We start from the raw sequence: 15080 nt of genomic DNA, 5'->3' as shown, positions 1-15080 counted from the left end.
CACACAATCTAAAATTGTGCTGTTCAATAGGGTAGCCACTGGTCATGTGTGGCTATTATGCACTTGAAATGTAGCCAGTGCCACATGTTGAAATGATAATATATTTTGGATATATTGGGTTAAATAAACTATACTTAAAACAAAATTCACTTCTTTCTTTGTAGTTTTTAAAGTCTGACTGCTAGAAAACTTAAAATTACATACGTGGTTTATGCTGTATTTCTACTGGATAGTGCTGATCAAAATGGTATTTAAAGACTTGGCAATGAAGAACTATCCCATCTATCCCTCCTGACCCCCATCTTTAATTCTTTTAGCTTATCTTTTGAAATTTATCTTCACATTTTTAAGTAGTAAATTTCTCTTGGTTTATTGATTTTAGGCACTGAGTTTTAACTTCTTATCAAGATAGATAAAGACTTGTCTCTTAATTTTCCCTTCCCTTCCCCCAACCTCCCAACAGAGATATAGTAAAATTTTGGTTAAATCATTATTCAGTGTTTAAATTATTATGACTATGTAAATACTGTTTACTGCTGAGCTAGGTAATAGACCATGACTGTTGAACAGCTTTATTTCCTGGAGTTGATAATCAGCTTTGTTTTTGTCATTTGTTAAATTCTCGTCCTATCTGTCACTGTTTATTCTGTACCCTGTAGTTATTTTTCTCTCACTACAGTTTTCCATGTTTTCAACCCTTTAGGTAATCTCTTCGTTCCTTTTTTTTCCCCCACCTGGACCTCCTTTTACTGTCATCCTGGAACCTTCCCCTCTCTCCTGTATTGGAATTACCTTTGATTCCATGTTTTCCTCTTTTTTTTGTTTACTCCCTCAATTTGAGTGTGGCACATTTTCCAGAGCATTTTTGAAAAAGTACATGAGAGGCTAATTTCTCACTCGCTTAATTCCTAGTGTGTCTGGGATCCTCAAGAGCACTCATAGGTTCAGTGGTTCACTAGGGATACTTCTAGGATTCAGTATATAGTGATTCTATTACAGTGAAAGGAGGCAAAGCAAAATCAGCAAAGGGAAAAAGGCCCATGGAGTGAAGTCTGAAAGAACCAGGCACAAGCTTCCAAGAGTTCTCACTCAGTGGAGTCACAAAGGGTGTAGTTAATTCCTCTGGCAACAAGTTATGACAACACACATGAAATGTTATCTATCAGGGAAGCTCGTTAGAGACTTAGTACCTGAGGATTTTTAATTGGGGCTGGTCATGTAGGCACCCTCTGCCCGGCATGTATCAAACTTCGAGGTTCTCATAAGGAATGTGTGTGTTTAGTATAAATTAGTGTGCGAACAGATTAGGTGCAATGAGCCACTCAGTTCTGGGAGTGGTGGGAACCGTCCCCAAATTGAAATTCCGAGATACCAGCCAAGGGCTAACATTGGAAGCAGGCTTTTCTAAGACATGGGCCTCCTTTGTTAACTCTTTTCTGCACACCTCCTGTATCTGAAAACATCATTATTCTACTCTCATATGTAATTGGTATTAAGTTTAGTGTACTCACAAAGGTGTGCAGCCATCACCACTATTTAGTTCCAAACATTTTCATCACCTCAATAAGACACCCTGTACCCATTAGTGGTCACTTTCCATCCCTCCTTCCCTCAAGCCCCTGGCAACCACTTACCTTCTTTTTGTCTCTAGATTTGCCTGTTCTGGAGATTTCGTATAAATAGAATCATGCAATATGTAGGCTTTTATGTCTGGCTTCTTTTACTTAGTATAATGTTTTCAAGGTTCAGCCATGTTGTAGCATGTATCAGTGGTTCATTCCTTTTTATGGCTGAATAATGTTCCATCATAGTGTTATAACATGCTTTGTTTGTCCATTCATCAGTTAGAAGACATTTGGGTTGTTTCCACTTTGGGCTTTTATGAATAATGCTGCTATGAGATTCATGTACAAGTGTTTGTGTAGACATATGTTTTCATTTCTCTTAGGTATATGCCTAAGAATGGAATTGCTGGGTTACATGCTAACTATCTGTTTAACTTTTTGAGGAACTGCTAAAGTGGCCGCACAATTTTAAATTCCCACCAGACATGTAAGGGTTCCAATTTCTCCATTCTCACAAGCACTTGTTACTATCCTTCTTTTTATTATAGCCATCCTGGTGATATGAAGTGGTATCTTCTTGTGATTTTGATTTGCATTTCTCTGATTATTAATGAAGTTGAGCATCTTTGCATGTGCTTATTGACCACTTGTATATCTTCCTTGGAGAAGTATCTATTCAAAAGTCTTTTGCCCATTTTAAAATTAGATTGTCTTTTTATTGTTAAGTTGTAAACATTTATATATTCTGGATACTAGCCCCTTAGCAGATCTTGTTTTTGTTTATTTTAAAATATAATTTCCTCTTCTCTTTTTCTGGAACTCCTGTTAATATATTGTTGGACTTCATGGATCACTTCTCTAACGTGCTTATCTTTTACTCTGTCCTTTGTTTCGGTATGTGCGTGTATTTATCTGTGTCCTCCCTTCCGGGAGAGCCTCTCAACTTGAACTTCACGTTCTCTATTGAATTTTTATTTTGATGCCATAATACAAATGAGACACTAAAATTTTAGAAAGTGTGTGTGTCTGGGTGGGCCTGCTGACTGCCCGACTTTGGTCCTCATGATGAAGTAGCAGACTTTCTTTGGTCAGCCTCCAAAAGTCATTGTTATAAGTCTTCTCGGGCATATTAAGTTTCTCTAGAAAGAATCTAACCTCCACCTTGGAGTGTGTGAGCCTGGCTACCTGAGAGCTAAGTGGGAGAAAGGGGCTGGATGTCTCTTATCTATATCTGTACGATATTCAGAATTTTTCTTGATCCACATTTCAAGGTTTGTACTCTTCCTGGATTTTGAGTCTGGTAACTATTTCCCAGAGAGTAACTATTCCATTTTCTGTGGAGATTCCAGATTTTAGGTATCTACCTTATTGCTCTCTTTTGAGGCTCTTCTCACCTTAATTCCTTAGCTTTTGCGGGACCCTATGGGATGAATCAGCTTGCTCATGGGTCAGTGTTCCCTTTTGCAAGCTTTTGGGTTTTACCTTCCTAGTCACCATGTTAGCAACAATTTGTCCCAAGTTGTCAGGCTGGCACTTCCTCAAGGATCTTGGTGCAAAGTGCCCGCCATCCCATTGGGAAATCCTGAGGGTGGGAAGATTGATGTCCTCTCACTCCGGAGGGGAGGTGAGCTTAGTGAATAAAGAAACAGCCAGTGCCAGTTGTCCTGCCGCTCAGTTTTATAGGAAGAAAGATTGATAAGAGCTAGCTGGAGGGGGGAGAGACACACGGTTATCCTGGAAAACGTGGCACTGAGTGTTTAGTGTGACCAGTAGTTCTCATACTCTTGGTTCCTTCAGAGAGCTATTTTTCATAACTTGTTCTGTTTATTTCTAGGCGACTCCACTTGGCCTTACGCTAAACTTCCTCTCGTTTTTTACTGGCCTGGTTGACTTTATGCACTTGGATCCCAAGAAAGCTGGAACGTATTTCTCAAATCAAGCAGTAAGTACTGCTGCACGTTATCTTTTCTTGATTCCAGTTGTGTCCACTTAGCTGTCCGTTGTCACAGTTAGCGACAGGGCAGGTCCTAGCACTGTGTGTGCAGGTGTGCAGAGAAGAGGTGAGGGGAATAAAAAGGGTTTTGGAAGGACCATAATAAACTACCAGTGGTTATCTCTGGGGACTGAGATTAGAGAAAGAGACTGAGGAGGAGAATGCAGCTTTTAGTTTTTATTTCATATTCTTTCATATGGTTTGATATTTTTTGCTAGTGAATCTTTTATAATTTAAAGTACTTTAGAGGAGTATGTAACACAGGAGAACAAGATATATATTTAAATAGAAAAATGTGGTTTAAAAGGTTCTATGTGTATTATACTTCAAAAAAATATCCAGTTTTGAAAAAAATTTTAGAGTACACCTGGTTAAAATACTGAAAGATTATATAATCAGGTGTTACTAGTGACTTGGGAAGAAAATCCCAATATACTGGGGTTGCCAAAAAAATGTATACACATGAGTTGTATTCATCTTTTGTTATTGGTATATATTGAGTGTTACAATTTTATTAGTTTTTTCCTTTCTTAAAATGTGCATATATATTTTTTGGCACCCTCTGTATATTATTTAGAATTTTTTTTAATCCTAAAATGATTTATTTTGTTTTTTTTTCATTTTTAGCAATGATGTACGCTAATGGATGCTAGAGACATTTTTTAAAAAGTAAAAATGGGTTTTTTTAAAAAGTGAAAATATCACCTAGTAACAATAATATTAATATTTTGTCGAACTTCTTTCTAGTGATTTTTTTCCCTATAGTCATACTTGTGTACAGAGTTGAGACATTTTGCATGCCATAACGTTGTGATCGGAGCAGGCGGTCTGTGGCATAGTTTAGATGAGCCTCTGATGTACTGGCGCCAGCACATGGTTTCTGTTGCATGTGCCTTTTTAGTCTCATGGTGTTGAGGGAACCCCAGTATATGTTTCTCCTGGCCTGAATAAGCCTCGATGTAGTTGGACATAGTTCCTCTGAAACACTTTGTTTGAATTTTCTGTATGCTGCTTGACTGCACAAGTCAATTTTAGTGCTTGTACTCCTAACCTGGTCAGCACATGGAGAGTCTTGACCTTCGAAAGTCTGCTCCTGGATGCCTTATCTCCTGCGTGCCTCCTCCTGCTCATTATGTCCTTTCCCTTATCTAGGTAAAGGCCTGTATCCTCTGTGTCCATCCTCGGACCAGAACTGTGCGGCTGAGCCTGCGCCCCGTCTTCCTGCAGCCTGGGCGCCCACTCACCCGGCTCTCTTCTCAGCACCTGGGAGCTGTCCTGGATGACGTTCCTGTCCAGGGCTTTTTCAACAAGGCCGGGGCCACTTTCAGGTTGAATGATGGGTCTCTGGCCTATGCCCGGGTAAGGAGTCTCTTTGTTTCATCAGGATCTTATCACTAGAAGGACTGTTGAGACACATGGGTCCTTTTCTGCTTCCTTCATCCCTTGGTATTAGTTTCCTATTTTTGAATATCCCCAAGTATGGCAGACTTTTCTTAGGGACTGAACAATACCTGTTTGTTATAAGAATGCCTTAGAATCAGTTTGACATGTAAGTATTCGATACCTACCGTGTTTCCCTGAAAATGAGACCCAGCCGGACAATTAGCTCTAATGCATCTTTTGGAGCAAAAATTAATATAAGACCCAGTCTTATTTTATTATAATATAATATAAATTTTACTATAATATAAGACTGGGTCTTATATTAATTTTTGCTCCAAAAGACGCATTAGAGCTGATTGTCTGGCTAGGTCTTATTTTCAGGGAAACAGGATAGCAGGTGGTAAGAACAAGAATGAATTAAGATCTACACCAGGGCTTGGCAGAGTTTTTCTTAAAGGTCCAGATAGTAAATATTTTAGGCTTGTGAACCATATGGTCTCTATCCTAACTACTCAACTCTGTCCTTTGTTTTTTTCAGGGTTTTTTTTATTTTATTTTTAATAAAATTTATTTAAAACAAGTTTTATTTTGTGCAGATTCTTGCACAGTATCAAAACAAGTTCCAGGCTGGGACTCACTGCTATGATCCCTTCTTTGTCCTTCTGCAAATTAATAAGATTCACTTTTGTTATATTTAAAAGTATTAAAAATTTATCCAGATTTTGTTGTCTCTTCATTCCAGGTATTTGTTTTAATGTTTTGTACTAAAATCGTAAATTCAACTCTGTGCTTATAGGCTGAAAGCAGCCATAGACAGATGTACATGAATGGGCATGGCTGTGTTCTAATAAAACTTTGGTTTACAAAAATAGTTACCAGCTTGTGAACTGTGGTTTGCTGACCCATGATCTAGACTAATCTTTGACACAGAAATTCTGTGATGGGAAAGAGCAGTTGTTTAGTTAGAGGAATTTTTTTAACAAGTAATCAGAGCACTGTTTTTATGGTAGGTGACACATGTGTTGTCATCTCAGTGTGCCTTAGTGTCTAATTGCCTCAGGTCTGTTGTGTCTGGCTTTTCCTTAATCACTTGGTTCTTTGTAGCTCAGCCATCTCTCTGATTCTAAGAACGCCTTCAATCCTGAGGCCTTCAAGCCAGGGAACACTCACAAATGTAGAATCATCGACTACAGCCCGATGGATGAACTGGTTTTGCTCTCTCTGCAGACGTAAGTCTGTCATCAACACGTGGCCGGGCAGAGGTGTGCTTCTGGGTGGGTGCACATTTGGGTTCTCCTGGCCTGGCTTGGTCATGGTTTCCTTTCTTGCCAGCATGGTTTTGATAGCCCTGAATTTCAGGTAGCCTCTGCCCCCATTTATTTAATCTCGTATCTTCCTTTTGTTCTAGGTCTATTATTGAAGCTCAGTACCTTAGATATCATGACATCAAGCCTGGGGCACTGGTAAAGGTAAGACCTCTAGCATATAATTAGGTACTCCCCCAGCTTCAGACGTTCTTTAGTTCACAATCTAGCTGTCAGCTCATTAGTTTTCATGTGAACACATTTAAAATCTTGTTCCTTGCCTCTGCCTGCTAACTGGACTTTCTTTTCTTCCCTTTGATAACTTGTAATTAATTTCAAGGTAAGGTCTTACTAGCACCACTCAACTACAGAGGAAGTAGGTTATAAACCCTGGAATTTGATGGTGTTTAATAGACCAGGTCAAAATTTAGTTCTATGATAATTGAGCCACCTGGAATATTAGTAAGAAGCCAGTTCCACTTGCCTCTCCTGTCTATCCATTTAGCCCCAATTGAGCAGCTCCCCTTTATGTATATGTAGAGTTCATTTTTTCGGAGACATGGTCCCCTCCTTTAGAGAATGTGCTTGTAAGGCAGACAGAAAGAACATGCTCATACAAAAAGATATGAAGGTTCCCACAAATAAACCTGACTGCACCCAGGTCAGTGTGGGTGTGTGCTTTACCCCTGTGAGATCTGGAATAACAGGAACCGTTAGCCCAGGAAACTGGGCTTCAAAAGAGAGGTGTGACATGCTTTATTGTAAGAGATGGAGGAAAGACCGTTCTTGAGGCATCATGGCGTCTTTTGTTGGGACTCCCTAGGGCACAGTGCTGACCATAAAGCCGTATGGGATTCTGGTGAAGGTGGCTGAGTACATCAGGGGCCTGGTACCTCCCATGCACCTGGCTGACATCCCGATGAAGAATCCAGAGAAGAAGTACCGCATTGGGGATGAGGTCATGTGCCGGGTGAGCCTCCTAAAGGGTCTCTGTTGGGGTTTTGGCCAGATGGGAAGAGAGTACTGCTTCTTAGCTAAGTTTCTGCTCTTTCCTACAAAATTACCACGTAGTGTCTGCTGTGCTGTTTCTGGCATTGGGAAGAGAAAATTGGGTCCCTGCCCTTGAGAATTGTATAGCATAATTGAGAGTTACAATATCCATCCATGAAGAGAGCAGAGGCCACTATGTGACCTTGTGCCACATGGTTTGGTGCAGGCTTCATGCTGTGGTCCTATCTCAGAAAGGGGAGGGCAGCCTGGGTTGCAGCCCCACGAGTCATCAATGATATCAATAGCAACTACCATGTAACATGTTCTATGCTGTGCTAGGCACATGACGTTCATTATTTCGTTTAATCCTTAAAACGACCCTGTAAAGTAAGTGTCGTTAACCTCATTTTGCAGGTGGGGATATTAAAGCATGGGAGGGCCACGTGTCATGCCCAAAGTCACACAGCTGATAAATGATGAAACCAGTTTTCAAATTCAGCTCTATGTGCCAATAATGTCTGCTAGATTTCTGGCACAGGTAGGCTAGAAAGGATGGGTAGGATTTGGAAAGGTGAGGAGGAGCAAGGAGTGTGTCAGGCACAGATATAGGCCAAACAAAACTGCCAAAACCGAGTGGTTTATAACAAACGTTTGAATCCCAAGAGAAGCTTCACAAAGTTGTAAGATTAGATATGATAATACACAATGCTTAGTATAGGGCCTGGTGTGTGCAGGTACCCAGAATATTAGATTTTCTTATTTTTATTTTATTTCATTATTAGTGAGTCAACAAAGAGATTGATTACTTATTGGCAAAATGTTTTATAGTAGTGGGGTCAAGAGGTTAGAAGGAGAGGAATTTCTCTGCCCTCAAGGAGATGACCTTCTGAGGGAGGAGAGACTGTTGGGTCTCTCAGTCTTAGTTTATAGATAACATCCAGCAGTATTGAGGTGGTAATTTGGTTCAGTCATTCTTTGTTAGACAAGATGGTGGTGGTCTAGGAAGGAGCTAAGGCAGTGTGGAAGCAAGACTTTGGAGGTACAGTGAGGTGATAAGTACTGTTGCAGGCCCCTGAGGGAGCTTATGGGAGAAGTACCTTTGAAATAGAGATCAACGCTCCCTAAGTTGTCATCCAGCAGGCAGCAGGGAGGGTGTGGCTGAGATTATTCTCGGAGGGAAAGAGAGTAGGTTCTTAGGGACTGACCATGGCCTTTGGGTTCAGGGGGGTCACAGAGACCAGCTCAGTGGCTCTCTTGATAATAGGTAACTTGATGACAGGTTTGATGATGATACCCTTCCCCTAGGTTTTGCTTTGTGACCCTGAAGCCAAGAAGCTGATGATGACCCTGAAGAAAACCCTGGTTGAGTCCAAACTACCTGCCATTACCTGCTATGCGGATGCCAAGCCTGGTCTGCAGACACATGGCTTCATCCTCAGGGTCAAGGACTATGGCTGCGTTGTGAAGTTCTACAATGACGTGCAAGGACTGGTGCCCAAGCACGAGCTCAGTGCCGAGTATGTCCCCGACCCAGAGAAGGTCTTTTACACTGGCCAGGTAACCTTCCCCCAAGCAGGGCCCTACCCGTGGTGACCCCATGAACACAGATCTGAAGGAGTCATATGGAGGGCTACTTTTAAGGGATGAGGAAGAGAGCCTGAGCCAGCCATGTGGAGATGGGAAGAGAACAGAGAGAAATCCTCAAGGGGATTCAATAAAAGCTGGCAAACTAGTGGACCTCAGGCCCACAGGCTTGAAGAAACCAATCTTTACCTGTAACAACGCTGGTGTCCTTCATATCAGAAGTTGTTCTGAGGCCACTGTCATGTCACCAGCAGGGGGCAGTGCCATGAAACTAGTGAATCTGGGTCTTTCTGGGAAAAACAATTTTTTAAAACTTGGGGTTGTACCCAAAAATTGATTCATGTCTTTCTTTCACCCAAAGGCTGACTCGAGGGATTCTGTGTATCTCTCTGTACGTTTTTTTTCACTGCATTCTGATCTGATCCAGGGTCTGGGTGGATCTCCCAAGGCCTTTGCAGTGCTCGTGGAGGGCACCTTTCTCAGGCCTGACGGGCCTGCTGGGAGGAGTTAGCCAAGCAGGTGTGCTTTCTCGCCAGGTGGTGAAGGTTGTGGTGCTGAACTGTGAGCCATCCAAAGAGAGGATGCTCTTGTCCTTCAAGCTGTTGAGTGATCCAGAGAAAGAGCGTGTGGGACACAGTCAGAAGAAAAGAAAAGCCGTTCACGTTGGGCAGGTACCTGGGCTTATCCAGACAAATTATTTTAGTTTATAGTGGCCAAGAGCAGGGTACCACTGACACTTGGGGTATGGAATCCATGCAGGGGAAGGATTGAGGTAGATTCTAAGATTCTGGGACCAGAGAGAGTTAAGGTTCTTCACATAGAACCTCATATTTTTTCCTGTGTGTCAGAGCAAGTGGAAGCTGTCCAGGAAAGGAAAGTTCTGTCATGATATGGCTTTTCAGCAGTGTACTGCTGCTCTTTCCTACCTGGTTCCTGGTGCCGTTCTGCAAGGCTGCCTTTCCTCTGAGACCCAGTGGAGGGACTTGGGAAAGGAGTGACGGAATGCACAAATGGGTCCTGGTGTGTGTGTGTGTGTGTGTGTGTGTGTGTGTGTGTGTGTGTGTGTGTGTCTGTGCCTGCTGGGTCTTCGAAGTGGTGGTGTGGGCTGTGGAAGAAAGCTGCTTTTCCGATTTTGACCTCTGTGGTTCCTAGTGCTGGAATTTGATGCCTCTCTTCTCCCGACTCAGACGAAGTTGCTTTCTCTGCCCAAGACAAATGCTAATTTTTGTCTCTTTCTTCCCTGGGTAGTTGGTGGATGTGAAGGTTTTAGAAAAGTCCACAGATGGGCTGGAGGTGGCTGTCCTGCCCCACAACATCCCTGCTTTTCTCCCCACGTCTCATCTATCGGACCACGTCGCCAACGGCCCACTGTTGTACCACTGGCTCCAGGCCGGTGACACCCTGCACAGAGTCCTGTGTCTGAGCCAGAGTGAGGGACATGTTGTATCCTTTACTGGTATCTGGGGAGCCACAGAAAGCAGGGGAACCATCGGCATTCTTGGGGAGAAAGTATGGACTGGGCTGTGCTCTTAGTTGGAAACTCCCTAGAAAAAAGTCGGCCATGTGACTAGAAATACCTCCTCCATAAAACCTAACCAGTGAGCAAGCCTGAGCTTTCCTTCTAATTTTCTGGTGGAAAGTAAGAATGAGATTGAAGTCCTGCCAGCAGATACTGGTGGTGAGGTTAGGGTGGGAGTCCAGGGTGTTGGGGAAGAGGTGGTGTGGCCTGCCGGACCCAGCGGATATTCCTAGTAGCACGTCTGGCCTTCTCGGGTCACTCAGTGTTTGCCCCTTGGATTGAACTAATTATGATAAGGTGGTTGTCCCCCTTCTCTGCCCCTCACCAAGCGATATGGGGCTCACAGTATTCCCTTTGGCCTTGGTGTGGGTGTTTTGAAGGGTGTTTTTCCTTTTACCTCTTTTTCACAGAATATGAAATCTCCTTAGAGTGAAGATTGACGTAGGTGAAATAGGGTTGGTTAATGTGAAGATTGTGGAGGATGCATCATGGCCAGTCCAGCTGCCAGGCCACAAGGATGAGCCATTCCCTTTGTGGTCCCTTTCAGTAATCTGGAAATGAGTCAATAAGGAAAGGAATAAAATAGTGATTGTCCAACTCTAGTGCACCTCAGAATCACCTGGAGGACCTGTTCAAACACAGCTTGCTGGGCCCCTCCTCAGAGTTTCTAATTCATAGGTCTGGGCTGGTGCTTAAGAATTTGCATTTCTAACAAGTTCTGTGTGATGCTGCTGCTATTGGTCTGCACATTTAGAGAATCATGGTAGTAGCAGAAGGTGTAGAGTGGAAAAAGGAGATTTCATCTGCTCTTTCTGGAATATTCCTTGATGAAGCACCACTAGCTCCTTTGCAGGAAGCCAGCTTTGGTCTCCACAGTGGAGGGTGGCCAGGATCCCAAGGGCTTCTCAGAAATCCACCCTGGAATGCTGCTCATTGGTTTTGTGAAGAGCATCAAGGACTATGGTGTGTTCGTCCAGTTCCCCTCGGGTCTTAGTGGACTGGCCCCCAAAGCTGTAAGTTCACCTCTATGCACAAGGGCACAGGGTCGTGGAACCTGAGGGTTGGTGGGAAGGAGCAAGATACTTAATCCTTTGAAAGATTTTTAGGGGCAAGACATAAAGGCAGCTGGCTGAGGCGGGTGGAGCTGAGATTCAGTCCACGCTGCTCTCCCCCAGCTGTGTGTCCTGGCTCGGGGCTGTGTCCTCCTGGAGGAAGGGGCACCTTTTCTACTTTAACTGTAGTGTTTAGATGGATGGTGGCCCTGAGACTTAAGTCTCCTGTGAGGACGCTGAACTTGTTTTTATCCTCAGCATGTTAGACATGGAAATTGATTTTCTTAAGCAGCTGATTACAGGTTTTCCAGCCTCCTGTGGTTTTTGAGGTGTTATGGTACCAAAATACCCTTGAAATTACTACCTACCCCTCTGTCATTGAATTGCAAACTTTTCAGACTGGAAAAAATTCTAGTGATCCCATAGTAGAACTCCTCATTCCTGCTGAGTAAACTGAGACCAGAGCTGGGAGTAGATTTACCATAAGTCAGTGTAAGACAGTGGTGAGCAAATGGCTTGTAGCTCATTCCTGCCACAGATAATTCATAAATATGTCTTCCCTTCTATACGTTTGTCTCCCTGATGCTTTGCCGGGACAAATGTCATTTGCATCTTCTGCCAGAACAATTTAAAAAATGGGAGCAGAGGAGAGGGCCCCAGAAACATGCATAGTGAGAGGCAGAGAGTTGCCAGTGGGTGTTAGAGACGTTACAGCGCGGTGTCCCGCTGGCATGCCAGTAACGTGTCTTCTTGTCTGGGTGCCCTCTAGAAGGCTGGGTTGGGCAACCAGGGCCTCTCCTGTGTTTTTATGGAAGGGGAGTAGAGCTGTACTTAGAGGGGGCTGGTGGGAACTTCCTGGGTCCCATTACCCTCTCGCATAGCCTTCCCAGGTATGTTAAGCGGCTTGTTTTAATAGAGACTTCCTTTCCGTTCTTCATTTTCCGCTCATTCTTTCCTTTAGATCATGAGTGACAAGTTTGTGACCTCCACCAGGGACCACTTTGTTGAGGGGCAGACGGTAGTTGCGAAGGTGACCAACGTGGACGAGGAGAAGCAGCGGATGCTGCTGTCCCTGCGGCTGTCGGACTGCTCTATGGGGGACCTGGCTACCACCAGCCTCCTCCTCCTGAGCCAGTGCCTGGAGGAGCGGCAGGGCGTGCGCAGTCTCATGAGCAACCGAGGTAGGGGCAGGAGGGCAGAGGATGAGGGCCGGGCTGGGCAGTGTGCCTTGTACCTTCTGCCCGTCTGTTCCAAAGGGCTTCCCAGGTATTAAAAAAAAATAAATTGGCAAACTTTTAAAAATGGGAATATAACCTATAGACAATGCAAAAATCATTTAGGGTACAGCTCAGTAAATGTTTATAAAAGTAACACCCCTGTTTAACTACCACCCAGATTCAAGTAAAGGTCATGATTAGCATCCCGGAAGTCCCCCTGTGCTCCTGTCCATCCAGAGGCACAATTTCCCTTGGTTCTGTGACCTCAGGTTTGCATTTGTTGTGAATCCATTCACCTCTTCACTTTTTATTCCTTTATTCAACAAATATGTAGTGGATGATCAAATGGAACAGGGACCTGCTCGAAGACTTCGTGAGGGGCTATTATTCTGACCCTCCTAAGTTTTGAACCATTGTGTAGGATTGTTGGAGTCCTGATGGGATTTGGGAATCAGAAGCTTGAGAGGGAAGATTCCAAACAGAAAGAATGAAAATTCAGAAACCAAAGGAAACCATGTGTTTCTGGTGTTTGCTGGTTATTTTCTTGAATTATGGCCAGGTAGGATTAGCAAGGGAGGCATAGGTGTCTCTCTCTGTGATAGGAGTTTTCACGGATATTGGACATTTTTACCAAAAGTGATTTAATTTTCACAGTGGTTCCAGTGTTTCACTGTCCTCTGCATGGCAGCGCATTTGCAAAGGAAAAGGGTAAGAATATTGTTTCATCTTGCTCCTTCCTGTTTCCTTTGGATCTCTGGCAGACTCTGTGTTGATCCAGACGCTGGCTGAGATGACCCCAGGGATGGTCCTTGACTTAGAAGTGCAGGAGGTGTTGGAAGATGGTTCTGTGGTGTTCTGTGAGGGCCCAGTGCCTGGCCTGGTCCTGAGGGCCAGCAAATATCATCGAGCAGGTGAGTGCACCGGTCTTGCCTATCATGGTTGGTGGGGGAAACTCTTTTCCCATTGCTCCCTCTCCTGGATACAGAGTTTCCAAATATGTAGGGTAAGTGAACTGATTCAGTAGACACTTTTGGCATGGGTATCTTATGTGAAAGCAAATCAGGACAACTGACAACATTCTAAAGAAGATTTAGGTATGGATCCTGGATTATTATAATTGGGGAAATCGAGATTTTTATATATCAGGTTGCATAAATTAAGGCGTACCTGAACTTGAATTACGGGAGCCACACCCTTTGTTTCCCTAGCCCATATAGACTCGACTTATGTCCTCTTTTGTTTTTGTGCCTAAGGGCTTAGAGGGCTCTTGGAGAGAGGCTGTGTCCCTCCCCTAAGCTCCAGGAAGGTGAGCGTGTTATGTTTGGTTCTTCATTACAGGGCAGGAGGTGCAATCGGGGCAGAAAAAGAAGGTTGTCATCTTAAATGTTGACATGTTGAAGTTGGAAGTACATGTTTCCCTGTACCATGATTTGGTGAATAGAAAAACTAAAAAGGTAAGCTTGCCGATGACTTCGTTTCCATCGTTTGAAAGGCTTTACACACTCCTTCAACCCACACACTTGCCCGGGATTCTAACACAAATGCTTGGGTGACCATATGCCTGGGTTTATATGCGTCATTCCCAGTTATGCCTTTTATCCTGGTGTAGCTATTAACACTAACTTTTACTCTGGTTCAGATGATAAATTTTATGTTCACCCTGTCTTTGGGGCCTAGCAGGCCATGTAAATGAGTGAAGTGGGCCAGACGGGTTAGAGAGTAGCAATAGTAGGCCTCTGACAGATTGCAGAGTGCATGCACTGCCCACCAAGGGGCAGACCATTCCTTTCCATCTGCTTGTTGGTGGGAATATCTGGGTCTAGTGTTGCTAAGTATTTGATTTTTTAAAGAGAAAGCAGAACTTGGATTTTTATTTGAAATAAATGTGGGAAATGTTGGAAACTATTGTTTTTTAAACATCACATGAACCAAACATAACATGCCCGTGGGTAGTTCTGATCTCTACACTGCGCACTATACCCTCTCCTGAACACTGGTGTGAGAGAAGAATGGATCTGAGGGAAATCTCAAAATTAGCAGTATTTTCCTCTGGATACCATATGTATTTGGTCATGGTCCAGAGTGCCATATTTTGCCATGTATAATGTGTACTTTTTTGCCCAAATTTGTGAGGGAAAAATAAAGATGCACATTATACATGGGTAGTACTAATTCCATATCTATATAAATGTTTTTAATTCTTTTATTTATGAGTTAAAAGTGTAACTCTAGAAATCAATAACGATACCCATATGCAAAATAATACCCTGGAAAATGAGAATCGGTTTTGTTGAATTTACTACGAACTTGCAACGACAGAGTTGTTGGCCTTTTGTGATGCATAAATATTATAAATTTGTTACTGGTACATAAAATTTTTTGTACCATAGTATGGTAAAAAATAAATGCTAAAATTCCTTTATAATAAAAAAAAAACACCAAGTACCTAAGTGTAAACAAATAAAAATTTGAA

At 43.0% G+C, this 15080-nt stretch overlaps 1 protein-coding gene across 4 annotated transcripts in view; it reads left to right on the top strand.

Moving 5' to 3' along the window:
- PDCD11 (programmed cell death 11) overlaps positions 1-15080 on the top strand; it is a 42327-nt gene that overhangs the window by 8715 nt on the left and 18532 nt on the right. For all 4 annotated transcript variants that reach the window (XM_074339107.2, XM_019725038.3, XM_019725039.3 and 1 more), the window contains exons 8-19: positions 3400-3507; positions 4711-4917; positions 6046-6170; positions 6350-6410; positions 7069-7215; positions 8541-8792; positions 9356-9490; positions 10068-10262; positions 11181-11351; positions 12352-12571; positions 13369-13518; positions 13946-14061. In XM_074339107.2, coding sequence (XP_074195208.2) covers positions 3400-3507; positions 4711-4917; positions 6046-6170; positions 6350-6410; positions 7069-7215; positions 8541-8792; positions 9356-9490; positions 10068-10262; positions 11181-11351; positions 12352-12571; positions 13369-13518; positions 13946-14061 — 1887 coding nt within the window. The remainder of the gene's footprint in view (positions 1-3399; positions 3508-4710; positions 4918-6045; positions 6171-6349; positions 6411-7068; positions 7216-8540; positions 8793-9355; positions 9491-10067; positions 10263-11180; positions 11352-12351; positions 12572-13368; positions 13519-13945; positions 14062-15080) is intronic.

Source organism: Rhinolophus sinicus, chromosome 15, assembly GCF_057876585.1.
Source record: "Rhinolophus sinicus isolate RSI-liver-muscle chromosome 15, RSI-T2T, whole genome shotgun sequence".
NCBI classification, from domain to species: domain Eukaryota; kingdom Metazoa; phylum Chordata; class Mammalia; order Chiroptera; family Rhinolophidae; genus Rhinolophus; species Rhinolophus sinicus.
Note: the sequence above shows the minus strand (reverse complement) of the source record. Positions and strands in the feature narration are given on the sequence as shown.